Source organism: Somniosus microcephalus, chromosome 27 (assembly GCF_052327205.1).
Source record: "Somniosus microcephalus isolate GS21.2 chromosome 27, FLI_Smic_1.0, whole genome shotgun sequence".
NCBI classification, from domain to species: domain Eukaryota; kingdom Metazoa; phylum Chordata; class Chondrichthyes; order Squaliformes; family Somniosidae; genus Somniosus; species Somniosus microcephalus.
Genome location: NC_141013.1, coordinates 35,929,566 through 35,944,329, shown reverse-complemented (window position 1 = coordinate 35,944,329; position 14,764 = coordinate 35,929,566). Strand labels below are relative to the sequence as shown.

Genomic DNA, 14,764 nt, shown 5'->3' with positions numbered 1-14,764 from the left:
AAAACGTGTAGGGCAGTCTCCTGCTTAGTGTGTGCTCTCCTCACTGTTAGCACACCATCTTCTCAAAGCATGGCTATGCTAACACACCCCATAGTAAGTGACTGCTCTGCTATTCGATACATTAGCCTTAACCTGCAAGTATTTGCACAGTGCTGTCAGATCTTCTCTGGCACTTACAAACAGGTCTGATAGGCTGCAGTTGTTTAGGACGGTGTTAGGCAGGCTTTCTACCTGTGTGGAACTATTGTTGCGTGTACATGCATTTGGCTTGACATTACATATGTGCTAATGTATGGTCTGTAAATATTTTACTGTACCCGAACAGCAAAGGAAAGACGCGTCAGTCTGTGGGATACATCACTCTATCCCTGGCTCACACGTCAGTGATTGCATGATAAATTAAGATTATTAATTTTTTTTTTAAAAGGCATAGTTTTTCCTCTTGCATTCCTAGAATAAAAAAAGTCCAAAGGTTAAAACTTATCGCGATGCTTTTCTTCTAAAAGATTAATCTAATAAATGAAAATGCAACATTTAAAAAAAGTTATTTTAAAACAGGCAGTGTGGGTTAATGTGGATGTGAACCAAAAGGGAGCCAGTGTCTGTTACAGTGAGCAGGGTTTTTTTCTTCTGAAAGCGGAAAATAGCTGCATTGATATGTCATTCCAGCAGACAGGGCTGAGGTACAATCTGCTCTGACTGCATTTCGTGGGACGTCGAAGCAGCCAAAGAGCCCCTTGCAGTTCTATTTGATCAGATGTGTGTGAACGATCATTGTCGTTCCCTGCTTGGAGCAGCTGCCCTGTGACTGAAGGGGGCATGCTCAGAACACACCCGGCTGGGGCAGGGAGCTGAGAGTTTTCTCTGGAGGTGAGCGGGAGATCCACTCCCCTCCCCTGAACTCCGGAGAACACCAAGTGGGTGGATCTCATTCCACTCCCCTGTGCGGTGTCGGAGCAGGAACCAAGGCTGAGGTTCAGACACCAGAAAGACACGTTGCTGGCGACTTGTACAGGCAGGCAGGACGGATGCAAATCTCGTTAAATCGGCGAGGAATGGCAAACTGCGTGGTAGCTGTGGAGATTGACCACTGCTGACAATGTCCGAAGTAAGTCGTTTGCTTTAACTCTTTTTCTGCCTATCTGGGAGGGGTGAAAGTTTCGATGTGTGAGGTGCTCTTTATCTTTCGAAAGAACTTCGTGTAAATGTGAACGAGTTGATTCTTGCAGAGGACAACTTGTTACAAGATCTTTCTTTCCTGATCTAGTTGATTCTTTAATATTAACTCTCTGGCTCGAATTCGCTGCTGTGCGTTCGCGTGTTGGAGAAAATTGCTTACAAGGGAACAATACTTCAATTGAAATGCAGTGGAAAAATGTCATCGATAATAACTGACCTATTCCGAAGCGCGATATCTCCGTTGGTATTTTCGCACTCATTCGAGGCGGTTCTTTGGCCTGTAACTATCTGTCTTCCCAGTGAAGCGACTCGACTGTGTGTTGTGTCTTTATTTTTGCAAATTGTGCAGCAGGCCCTTGGGGCGAGATGCGTTTCTTTCTTTGTGTGTATGTGTGTGTTTTTCTCGCCGTTTGCCGGAGCCAGTCAGCTTCATGGTAAGGCAACAGAATGTGCTTTGCTGCTGCTAAACTCCCTGAGCTTGTCCTGCAGCGCAGTCTGCGCTCTTCTACTTCTGGATGAGCTTGTAAGGATTTGTCAGCCAGATGTGACAAGATCATCAAGAGAGGCTGGGAAGGGGAGGAGTGGGGGATCTGATATTAATCAGCCCATAGCTCCTAGCTAAACTTTCTGATGTGCTGTGTAGTAACATGTTTTTCTCATTTAGTCCTCTTTGTGACCACAACACTGCCACAGTGTGATTGCCTGTTCCCGAGTGTTTACTCTTACAGCTCAATCGTGGCAGGAGCAAGATGCAGGTGACAACTTGCTGGGGTTTTTTTGCACATTGCCTCTCCTGCAGTGACTTCACAAGAAGCACAATGGTTTGACAAGTGTGAAGTTATTTCAGTTTTCTATTAGGTGCTTTGAACATTTTATTCGCTGTCTGTGATAGTTTTCATCTTTTAATTTTTTTTTTACCTCTAATGATCCTGGGCTAAGGTTTCACATCAGAATCGCAACCATAAACTCTGCATTGCCAGTAAAATACGCGAGATTAACTAGACATCGGGTCCCTACTTAACTGCCATTGCACACCTCAATTATTGGATCCGGAGAGATTAACTCGCTCTTGGCTGGCAGCTGAAGTTTTAGTTAGGTTTGAAAGCTCTTAATTGTCTCCTTGCTTATTTTTTTGTTGTAAAACTTTGCTAAGCTGAGCTAAAAGAGTGAAACTTTTTTATGCACAACGATGAATCGCCATCTGTTCAGTCAAAACAGATGCATCTGTTCTACCTGCAGGTCTAATTTAGTTTAATATGCATAGTTTTACAGCCTACTTAAATAAATGGATCTTAGCTATGCTAAAATGTGCTATTACTGATGTGAATTTGCTTCTGTAAGTTTAGCTGTAAGAAGCCCTGTGGCTGTATGTTATTAGATGATATTGTCCAATTTATGCCCAGGCATTTTTGCAAAAAAATTGATGGTTAGAGTTGCTCTTACTTAATCCCCTTTGATAGGTTGTACACTGTATTTCTGTAGGCTTCCATACTGGTATCTCACCACTGCAAGCTTGGCAATTAGCATGTTAGAAAATGCTGAAGCCGGAGCAGTCGATTTGAATACTGTGCTGTGCATAGGCTGCACTAAAGTGCATTGAATAGCAAGAGATTGCAAGTATGGGGATTTAAAGCACATTAAACCCCAAGATCGACCTATAAGCCATAAAACAAAAACTGGTCATTGCCACCTGGATACAACTTTACATAGACAGGTAACTTGCTTAAATATCTCAAAATATTAATGCCAGGTTCAAGATTAAAGGGAAGAAATAGAAGTGAAATCCTGATTCTTTTGTTTTTTGTTCAAATTATAATATAAAAATGCATCCTTGATAATATGTTATAATCAAAGGGTGCACAAATCAAAATGTTTCCTAAAATGTATTTGATTTTTTTCGCCCCTCTGATTTATCAAATGTGTTAGCTGCTAAATAGCTGAATATCAAAAGACTAACGCACAAGCTGATGATTGAGGCAGACCATAGACTGCAGTCTGAACCATGATCAAAGTTACTTTAAAATAGACTGTCGGGTTTACAAAAGAATCAAATATTTTGTGTAGTTTTAATAATTATCTGTGAATGAATAGCCTGCGATAGTGAAATTTTCACAGTTGCATTGTTAAAATTGATATGCAGACACACAAAACTGTAAAATAAAGAAATCTTGAGTAAATATAAAAAGTATTAAAAAAAACTCGCAAAGCATGCTGCATATCATTTGGAGTCAGTGGAATATCTCTGCCAGTTTAACTTTCAGGTGTAAACTGTACCATTTGCAATTTGTAAAATGTGTGAGAAACCATTCAGACACCGACTCACTCGCAGGTAGTCTCGGTGAGGGGATGCAATGTCTTGAGATGCGAAGGCACATACTATGATTTTTAGTTATTTTTAAATCTAAGATTCAGGGTCAGTACTTTCGGCCCTCTTCCCTGAACAGCCATCTACATTTTAGTTTCTATATTTTTTTAGTCAATGCAATAAAAAAGGTAGAGTCATTTTATATATAGGAACATAATTTATATGGCCAAACATGTGTCCCAAATCTGTCGGTACAGTATTTATTATGGTTAGAGACAGAATTTCCTTTACAAGTTTAATTTGCAGTCTGATCGCGACTCCTAAACATTGTTTCAAAATTTACATTTACAGGTATCTTTGCCCTGTCTGTTTGACTGCTCCTGTTTCTGTTACATACAATGGTCTTTCTGTGTGAAATAGCCTTACTAACTGTTCTTGCCTATGACCTACAGTAACTTGGCAGTGTTCCCCCAGCCACTACTTACTGTGGTTTAAAACATCTTGCAAGATAATATTTGATGTATATGTTTGAGGGAAGGTTACGTTTCTTTGTTTTACAAATTGCTGCGTTAACTTTTATTAAGCGGGGGGACTGCTCCAGTATAACCAGCTGCAATAGTTGTCAAACATATCCATGTGAAATCTTCTTCCTTACATCTGGGGCCAAGACTTTTGAGAGTGGTCCAATAATTGGATTACATTTTACATTGAAGAATATGGCCTAGATTGGCCTAGATCGGATTGTAATTAAATATTGTACAGGTCTTCACCCTCAAACAATGTACAGTGGTCTACAGAAATACATGTAGTAGCTGTTGTTGTGATGGCTGTGGACATTTTTTAGTGTACCTTGGGTGGAATGTTCCCTCCCTTCCTAATTCTTCAAGTACCCATACTGGTTCCATCATGCTTTTTTTCCATGACTTTGCACTTAAGGAGAGGTTGTCTGCAGAATAGAACGCCATTTGACTGCAGCGTTAGCATCATGTGTAGACCTAGCAGGGCCAGCTACAAAGTGAAGCTCCCACCAGTCTGCTCCATGAATGTGGCTGAGCCACAGTGCTCAGAAGTGCACTCCTTACTGTGTCCGTGTGACGTTTTTATCCATTTCACTCACCAGCAGCACTCTGATTCAGCGCCTCCGCTAACTACCAGTATTGGGGCTGGGACCCACGATGACCGAGACCACCCAAGCTCACGTCACATAGGACTTTTGTAGCCTTCTAGACAGAAGACATTCGCCCCATCGGTCTGGGCTGGGGTTTAAGCTAGATCGCAGAGGGGTAAGGCACGTATCTAGCCCACTGCACCACCCAATCCCTAGCCTCGTTTTTAATACACCTTATATTGTGGTTTGACTACATTGGAAACAAACACAGAATATATGCAGTCTCTGTTTTAACAAAAATCATTACATGTACATTAGTGTTAAGTAATGCCAAGTTTGTGGCTTCTGCTTTTTGTATAATTTTTGTCTTAGCTGTGGAATTAAAGCTTCAGTGTTTGTGAGTTTACCTTGACTACTTTGTTTTCTGCCATTGCACAACTCTTTATGGAGGTGTATATTCCGAGGCTGTGGCAATACAAAGTAAAGGGTTTAAACAACAATTGAGCAACGACATTTATCGTTAATATAAATGAGTGATCCATCTTAGTAGTGACATTTACATACAAGAAAAGCTCATTTTAATTGGAGCAGGCTCCATTATCTTTTGATGCAGTCCTCAAATCCAGTTCTTCCTGCCTCCCCCCAATGCTGCTTCTGTCTTATGTGAGGTCATCGCTGCACGACCTGATATTCGAGGTTGGCATCAAAATCGTCCATAATTCGTGCAGAACTGATGATATTTTTAAGTCCTCTGCTCCTAGAATTCTAACAGGTGAGTTGTTTCCATAGCCCAGTTTCTTTAACTTGAAAACCTATTGCAGAAAATTAATTGCCCATTTTAAGCTCTCTAACCATCCTTGTTTGTGCTGTGAGGCAATACTGGCTAAAAGTGAACAACCGCACTCTTACACAATGGAGTGGCTTCGATGTCAAGTTGCTAAAGTATCCTTTAAATAGTTTGCCAGCCAAGGCAAAGGTTTATTCAAGTTGTTATCATATATTTATAAAGCTAGATTTTTTTTAAAAATACACCACTGACTGACTTGACAGTATTGCGCACTATTTAGCAGTCACTGCATTTGTATATTTGCGACAGTATGTTTCACATCCCAGCACCGATCTTTCGTTAATATTATTTGTGCGGACGAGTTCCAGGCTTATTTATGGTACCATGAATGCTGAAAAAATCAACCGGAATTAATAAATTATTGGCTGATTTCACTAAAAACCATTGGTATTACAAGCTGTAATCAGAATTTTTGATTTTAGAGCATATTTAAATGCCAAATTGAATAAATGTTTACTATGTAAGTAGTTGAAACCCATTACATGCACTTAAGTTTTTCTCATGAGAACTGTCTTGTTCTGAAAGCACATAAATACATTAATCAATATTATGGGATGTGATGCTTTAATTGGTGTAAAATGTGTTTGTAATATTGGCTGGGATGTGGCTGCACTTCCAATAATGACATTTGTTATAATGTTACTCATCCGCTGGTTTGACATCTGCAGGATAAATATTTAGACGTTTCCTTTGCGTTGGCTCTGTAGATATATCAGCGGGGAGGGAGGGAGGGGCTCCCTTTTACTGTGGCATTCCTCAGACTCAGTGGAAAGATTACACCAGGTCTCACCCCCCCCCCCCCCCCCCCACTGTGTACCCTGCATTTCCTGGGGCTCCCCTATTTTGAAGTCGATGGGTCTGCCCCGGGAGTAGGCACACGGCCAGCGTGACCATGAATGGGCATTCCGGGGGGGGGGCCCACCTCGTTCTGCTGCTCGTGCGTCCGTTGGTGTGGCACCTGCACGAGGGCAGTTGAAGAATTTTGGTGCAAGGGCCTGTGTCGGGACACCTGCAGACCAGGGGCCAGGCTGGAGATCTTCCAGGCAGCTGTTCCATCTTTGTTAAATTCTCAATCTTCGGGCTGTTCGTCAGCCAAAGCCAGTAGGCCCTGTTTCCTGCTGATTTACTGATGCACGGCCAGTATCGCCAACCCTGCAGTATTGCCCTGGAGTCTCCAGGAATGAAGATTAATCTCCTGGACACTGCTGTGAGCAATCCAGGAAAAAAATCATAGGGACGTAAAACATTTTTTTCCCCATTTTTTTTGTGAACACTTTCATTTATTAGTTATAAAAAATATTGGAGATAGGGGAAAAGGTTGTATGACGGGTGGTTGGAGTGGAGGAGGTCATGTGATGAAAGTTCCAGGAATATGTCCAGGCAGAGTTGGTAACCCTACGCAAGGCCCCGCCAGGAGGTGGGTCTGCATCGGGAACTTGCCCAGGCGATGAAAATGGCCCAGAGCTGGAAAAATCACATGATTCTCCATTATGAGCAGGCGCCTATAAAAGGAAAACTGCTCCATTGTGTTAACTATCACTTCCTCGCTAAGATCAATTGCTAGCATTGTTAAAATCTAGTTAGTTTGTATCTAGCTGGGTGTCTGACATGTGGAAATCGATTAATCTCTACATCACACTGCTGTGGAATCAACAGCAAGTAGTTTGCCTGATACAAAATGCACACACTCCCTTGTAGGGACACACCCCATTTACCTTATCCCAGAGAACTTTAGGAATGGCTTGGCAAGATCCAAGGCAGTGACTCCCAAATGTGCTGGAGTTTAACCAGTTAGTCATGCATCTTACCAGCAGAGAACATTGCGCTTCCCATTGTTTTTGTCTAGCCAGAAGCACCGTACCCAGTAGAAAATTAGTTTTTGGAGTTATCTGCAGCTGGGTTTGAAGAATCCTAGCCCCCCCAGTGACAGGGTTACCCCTCCAAGGATCCATCAGTGAGTTAGACTGACCGTCCGACCATCAAGAGTTCCCTGGGGTACCTCCGAGCTGCCTGGGTCAGGTATCTGATTACTGAGTCTGGGACAGAAGATGGATTTGATTTCAATCGCGCATTCTCCGGTTATAGCATCATGGAGTCAACTCAATCCTAAAAAGGCCCCACTTACTGTTACCGTTTGGACTGTTACCCGTGTGTATGGCTTAAACGTTTGTGTAAGTAGGCTGCGTCTCTTATGAACTGAAACACAAGTCAATTACTGTCTTCCATACTGAGATAGAACAGCCCAGGTCTAGCTGCTAAGATTGCTCATGGTAAATTGCTTCATGGAAGTACGTAGGATCCCCTCTGTGTCTCCTGCCAACTGTGATGGGAAATATTCACAAAGCCAGATCAGTACCAGGTCAAACAACTACGAAGAGTTACTTACAAATAAAATTGAGTCACAGAAACCAAAGCGTAGGCAAGATGCTGTACAGTACAATCAGTGATTTACGTTACATATAACTGTTGGTTGTTTAAAAGAGTTGGCTGTTTGAGTTTGTCCAGCCCCTCTTCCGAGGTCTCTGTGTTATGTAGGTAGGCGTTGCTTATGGAGCTCTATTCACCCTCCATAAATAACACCGCAGTGATGAACAGAAACTCACGAGCACTAAAAGATTCTTGAGTTATATGGATTGTGATAGATTGGAGGTCTGTCTTGTAAAAGACTAGATTTTTAATATTTCTATATGGGACTTTGTGTCTGGCCTGTATGGTGATTACTTTAAAATTGTTACAACATGGTCAGGAGCAACCAGTCCAGATGGCATCCAGACATTACCTGAACTGGGGCTCCCACATTCTATGGCTCATTGTTATGGAAATTGGGCGTCTTTGGGTTCCTTTTCATCTCTGATGTCTTTAGTTATATTTGAAGAAATTATCCATGGCCACAGAGTAGATATGGAGGTGGATATGGTGCAGGTTATTGCTCACAAGTTGCTACCACTGGCTGCAGATGTCTAATCGATCAGGCAATTCATAAGATCGAGGGCTATCAGGTAGCCTTTAGGAGATTATGGTGGAGGTCCATATTATTTCCAGTGTGTTCCTCGCAATTACCCAGTAGCCTGCTGTCCCAGATTACATTGTGTACATGGTCACCTTTTTGGCTCACAGGGAGTGTGGGCTTGTCTGTGGTCGTATCCCTTTGCATTGCATCTGAGGAAATGTATCTGGAGTGTGCCTGAATCCAAATTAGAACATTTTCTCATTTTTTAAACTTGAGCAATTTCTTTCAAATAAACCAGCAACCAAAATGTTAACAGTCTTAACACCTTAGAACACAATGAGTTAATGGCTTGTTTCAGTCGCGTTTCCATTTTCCGTAACATTCCTCCTATTTTAACTACTAAGAACAATTGAAAGTTAAATTTCCTCTACTCTGTCATACATAAAGGAGTAGAAGTAACAAGTCCCTTCGATCAAAGTACACTCTCCAGATCTTAAGTCAGACCAAGTGTCTCAGTGTAACCATTTCAGTTTTCAATGAAATTCTTAGAGTCCATTTTAGAACTGGGGAATTGCCAGTTTTAAAGTGTACATGTGTATATATCTATATGATGTACATACATACAAAATATTCATATACACATGGATGATATGTTGTTTTCATTAAACCTGCCTCCACCCCCCTTCAAGGAAAATAGTCACTAGTTGGTCATTGCCTTTAGTAAGAAGAAGAATCATTGTGACAGATTGTTGATACTGCTGAATACTATGTTCAGTAGCAAGGTATGAAACAGTGAAATTATTTGATTTTTTTTATATTGAAAATGTTCTAAATCAAACTCCTCTTGTCCCTTCCACTCTCACAGTTTGGTTTGCCAGTATAGCTTTTTGATTGAACTTCACACAAAGCACTTTCTAAATTCCCGTAGGTTATTGGGAATGATCTTTTGTTTTGGAAACAAATTGTCAGGATTATTACTTATGGGTGTGGGGCGAATATTGTTAGGAATGCTTCAGAAGTGTGCCTTTGATGGTGTTCTTATGGTTGTATGCATGGTGAAAACTGTATATTGTAAATACTTAAGTGTACTGTAAATTAAGACTTCTCATGTGCCGACACTTATTAATATGAACAATTTAGGTAATCCATCATTCTAAAGGTTTTAAATTTTCACTCTAAATGGCCACAAGGAATTTTTATTCATACACCATGCTATTGCCTTTTAATAGACTCAACTGTGTCTTGTAAGTGGTTTGAAAAATATCAGCAACCGATCCTTCAAGTGCCTAAATTACTTCAAGATATGACGACCACTGGTGCATTTTTTCCTCTTAAATCATTGATGCTGAAAACTGTGCAAATTACAGAATTAACTGGGACTGTAGATCATTCTGGATTCCTGAATACAGCAAAAACATTTCACTGTTTAAAGTTCAGAGAGCAGTAAAGTGGTAACATTTTCATTAATAATGTTATTCAAATTATTCATTATGAACAACAACTACTTGCATTTATATGACGCCTTTAATATAGGGGGAAAAAACCCACTCCAAGGCGCTCGTAGAATGTGCAGGCAATCCATGCTAAAATACGGTTTGTGCAATGGTTACTTTTAAGTTGCTTAAATTATGATCTTGCACTGCATTATCAAAAATGGGACTTTAAAGAAAAAAGCAATGTTTTTCTCCATGTTAAGAAAAACTGATATTAAATTTCCGTCAGATCAATGAAGGGAAAAGTCTCGATTCTTTCCCTTTATTTTCCCCCCGCCCCCATAGATAACTGCAGCTAGTTCCACTGTCCCACAGCTGGTGTGTAAAACCACTGATTGCCATCCCCCAATGTGCAAAACATCAAACCCATCCCAGATCTTAGAGTCCAGTCATCAGGATCGAATCCCACATCCAGACCGTCCAATTTTATCCAGCAGCATATTTTTAATAAAATATTCTTAACAATCCACTAACACAGTTGCGAACTTTTTAACCCCCCCCTCCTCCCTTTCTCCCAAGTGTGCAAAGAAAAATATAGTTTGGGTTTCGGGGACAAACTGCAATCAGCTGAGCAAAGCTGACCTATTTGATTAAAATTTCTATGAAAAGAGACAGTGAGTACAATAAAATGAAGCGTCAAATTTGCAGTGAGAAAGGAAGTGAGTAGGAACTGAATGTAAATAAATAGACGAGAGAGGAAAATACCAGTCTGGCCTGTGTCCTATCTTCCACTGCAATCAGCCCCGCCGTGCTGAGTGGGCTCACTGGCAGACCGCTCTTTCCCACTCACTAAAGGTGCGACTGTCATCTGAAGCAGCGTGGGATTCGGTATTTCTGGCCTATGTGACAATGAATCTCCGTCACCCCTTTATAAATCTTGCTCAGTATTTTAGCAGTGGATGTTTTGTCACGGACCTTCCAATTCCCTTGCTTGCAAAATTCTTTCCTTTGCTCCTTGTGTCTGTACAACTGTAACCGATAGCAAATGTCGTCTTGAAAATGAAACGAAAGGAAAAGCAATGAGAAATGATACCAAGCTGATGCCATTTTTTCATAAAATAAGTACACATGTTATTGTTAATTATGATGTATTTACTAACCTTACAAGCTATCTGTTAACCTTATAGGAGTTTAGTTGAATCATCACAGAGCAGAAGTGGTCAAAACTTATTTGTAGTTTGATACAAGCTTATATTTGAGTCACTGCATTTTACCTCATGCATTTAAAAATAACTTGTACAAGATTTGTTTTGAAAGTTGGAACCACAACTTATGGGTTTTTTTTTAGTCGTGTTTTAGGTTGTCATGATTGAAGTTGGCTTGACAAATACAGTAGGCATTAAAAGTGTTACCACATGTTCGGAGTTGATTTTTACACTGCTGCACTCATTTTATTTCTGGAGACTTCCACACCAGAATAGAATCAACGTGTTGGTCTTCCAGATTTGGAAATTGTTTTTAGAAGAATCTCTGCTGGGCTGGGATGCGATGCTCAAAGCAGGGGTTCCCTTAGATCACCGATCCTTGCGTCCACACTTCTGCATTTGATTTTCTGCAGGCGATAGTACGTCTTGCAGCAGCCCAATGTGCTCTGGATGACAGAAAAATACTCCTACAACACAGTAGAAGGACGTGTTAAGGATGGGGGTGTCAACGAGGAGGGTACATACCACAGAAGCCAGAAAGTTAGGATACTGTGAGCTACAGAAAGTACAACTTTGCCATAAGTTCACGTTAACTGCTCTGCATGCCTATACAGTACTTCAATATAGAGCCTATTGGGAATAGGTTTGATCAAAATAGCCTCGTACTGTATTTACAACACTTTTGGGAAAATCATTAAACATTAAAGCTGCAAGTACCTACATATGGTTAACAGTTCTTTAAATGCTGCAGGGTATTCTGTTTATTTTGTGAGGAATCCTAATTAATGGCCACAGTACAATAAGTGCTTGCTGCAGATTGTCAACCCACAGTATCCTAACTTTCTGGCTTCTGTGGTATGTACCCTCCTCGTTAACACTCCCATCCTTAACCCATCCTTCTACTGTGTTGTAGGCATATTTCTCTGACATCCAGAGCACATTGGAAGGTATCAGTTCAGTGCAGTAAACGCACCGTTAATTCTGCTGTTATTGCAGATTAAGACTCGCTGCTCGGAATTTGCAGGTTAACTGACCGCCCAGAGAAAAAAATGTAGTTTCAGTGAAGTTTTTCAGAGTCTCTATATCTGCAGATTGTCCCTTTTCTGTTCCTAAAAGAGTTTTGTGTTCCCAAACTTCCAGGAATGGTTGTACAATACAAATAATTTTCCTGTTTCACGAAGGCTCCATCTATACTGTAAACTACAGTCCTTATGCAAAAATGAAGAAACGTCCCATTTAATTGAAGCTGTGGTCTTTCAGTACAATTTATAATTGGTTTAATTAACTTTATCAGTAGATTGTTTAGGATGAGACGTTAAACTGTCTCAGGTGGGTGTAAAAGATCCCATGGCATATTTTGAACCAGAGCAAGGAGTCCTGGTCAATAATTATCCCTCAACCAACATCATTAAAACCGATTACCTGGTCATTATCTCATTGCTTTTGTGGGACCTTGCTGTGCGTAAATTGCCTGCCGTGTTTCCTACATTACAACAGTAACCACACTTCAAAAGTACTTCATTGGCTGTAAAGCACTTTGGGGTGTCCTGAGGTTGTGAAACACACTATATAAATGCAAGTCTTTCCTTCTTTAAAGCATAGCTTGCAAAAGAACACCACCAGCTGGTACTTAATTTGTTTAAAGTCTTATCAATTAAATGTTGTTAATATGGAATTCTGCCATCTTTGATAAATTATCCCAAAGACCAAAAACCCATAACCTGGTGAATGCAATTTAGTTGATTCGAGCTCTGATATTCACCAAATGGTTTTAAAGCATTAAAAGGAACCTGAGATTGAATTAATCTTCCGGTGAGATTAATCATAGAAATGTGAATACTGTCAGAAACATGCTAGGATCGCAATTATTAATCCAAACTGCAAAATTGTTTAATCCAAAAGAGAGCAACAATAAAAGTTAATGTCTTATTAAAGATGTATTGTCACATCTTTTGACAGGCTTGGTTCCTACTCTAAAAATTCTCCCCCCTGCTGCCATATTGACTGCCAGGAAAGTTCAACATGGCGAAGGGTGAAGGCCCTTCGTGCTAGGGTCCAGAGCACCACACTGAATAGAGCAAAAAGGACAAGTTAATCAGGAAATAATGACTAAGTAACACCAAGGTTGGATTTGGAAAGCCTGAAGATTGTGATGAGAGTGAGGGAGATAGGTCGTGAGTGATGAGTCTTGATCTCCGCACAGTGGAGATGTAAAGAGAAATGATGTGTACTCAGCCACATTAGGAGCTAAAGAGAAGAGCACTGACCACAGCAATAACAATTAAAATAAAGTCAAGAAAAGTAGTAGCAGAATGAGAGAGGTTGTAGGCTCGAGGTGAGAACAGGATAAGTAGCTCTTTCATGTCTTCTCTTCAGGAGGGCAGAAGGTGGTGTTAAAAGGGCCCTCCCAAATATGGACGCTGTGTTCAAGCCTTCGATGGATTTGGGCTTTATAGAGAGTCAGAAGCTGTCAAGGAGAAAGTGTTTGGCATGAAAGTGGCAACCAAATTCCTTAGAAGCATCTTCAGGAATGGAGGAGATATTGGAGTTCCAATTGAGGTCACAGAAAATAGTGAGACCACGGACCGGATATTTACTAGGAGACGGGGAGGGAGCGGGGGCGCCTCTCAGCAACCGGGGAACCCAGAAATACAGGGAAGGCGGGGGTTCCTGCTGAATTTAATGGCAGGACCTCATTCAGATGTTTTTACTCTCCCACCCGGCAGCCAGCCATATTGAGAGGGGGTTGAAGATCGCGGGAAGGGTGGGGGGTGCGGGGAAACACATCGGATTGCGGGGGGGGGGGGCGGTTATGAAAATCACGGCAGGTTTGCTTGGAGGGCTGGGCGGGGAAAGCGCTCCTGCTTTTCCTGGCCCACAGGTAGTGCTGGGAAAGTAATTACCAGCTGGATCCGGCAGTTCTCGCCTCCCTTTAGCTGCCGGGTTTCCCGAGCCCCGGTAACCCGTGCTGGAGGCGTTAAATCCAAATGGCCGACAAGGTCAGAGGCATGGAGCATCATTAGCATATTATAATTACTGACCCACCTCTTGAGAGCAGGTGACTCACCTGCCCCCCCAACCCGCCCCGGTTAAACTGGAAGTAGGCACGTTCACGGCGGGTTGGGGGGCAGGTTTCCCATTTTTAACAATTTAACTCCACACCCACCAGTGTCCTGCCCGTCCTAGGGGGAGGAGGTGTTAAATTCCCCCCCTGCTCCCCCAAGAATCCTGGTAGAAGAAGGGGGGTGGTAAAGATGGAATAGCAATGGCAAGAGCTGGTAGCAGTTGCTTTTAAGGCACGAAGAGACCTTGAGGAATTGAAAGACACAAAATTGTTTGGTCCTATTGGAGGGCTTGGAGAAGATCAAGATGCAGTAATTCAGCCATTGCACTGCAAAATGAATGAATGAATGTAGTTGTAGTCACTGAGGGTGTGAAATCTGGGCATGGCAATTATCAATGTGATTTAGCTGACAGTGTGATGCAGACCCTAGGGGTGTGTGTGTGTGTGTGTGTGAGAGCCACAGTACAGGAAACTCTTGATTTACCGGCACCTAAATAACCGGAAATCTTGGTTAACCGGCAAAATTCAGTAGTAGGTTCAGGTAAGTTTTACTTCATATTCTACTTGCCTTCCTCCATCTGTTGCTGTGCAAGGGTGTGGCTGCAGCTGTTGCTAAGCTACAGAGACGCTTGGAACTTGTGGCCATTGTTCTGAACCTGTTGCTAAGCAACAG

At 41.6% G+C, this 14,764-nt stretch overlaps 1 protein-coding gene across 1 annotated transcript in view; it reads left to right on the top strand.

Annotated features, from left to right (window-relative positions):
* Positions 1-651: 651 nt before the first annotated feature.
* bnc1 (basonuclin zinc finger protein 1) overlaps positions 652-14,764 on the top strand; it is a 101,982-nt gene continuing 87,869 nt past the window's right edge. Inside the window, exon 1 of the mRNA XM_085968848.1 lies at positions 652-1,108. Within this exon, the coding sequence (XP_085824974.1) occupies positions 1,100-1,108 (9 nt within the window). The 5' untranslated portion in view covers positions 652-1,099. The remainder of the gene's footprint in view (positions 1,109-14,764) is intronic.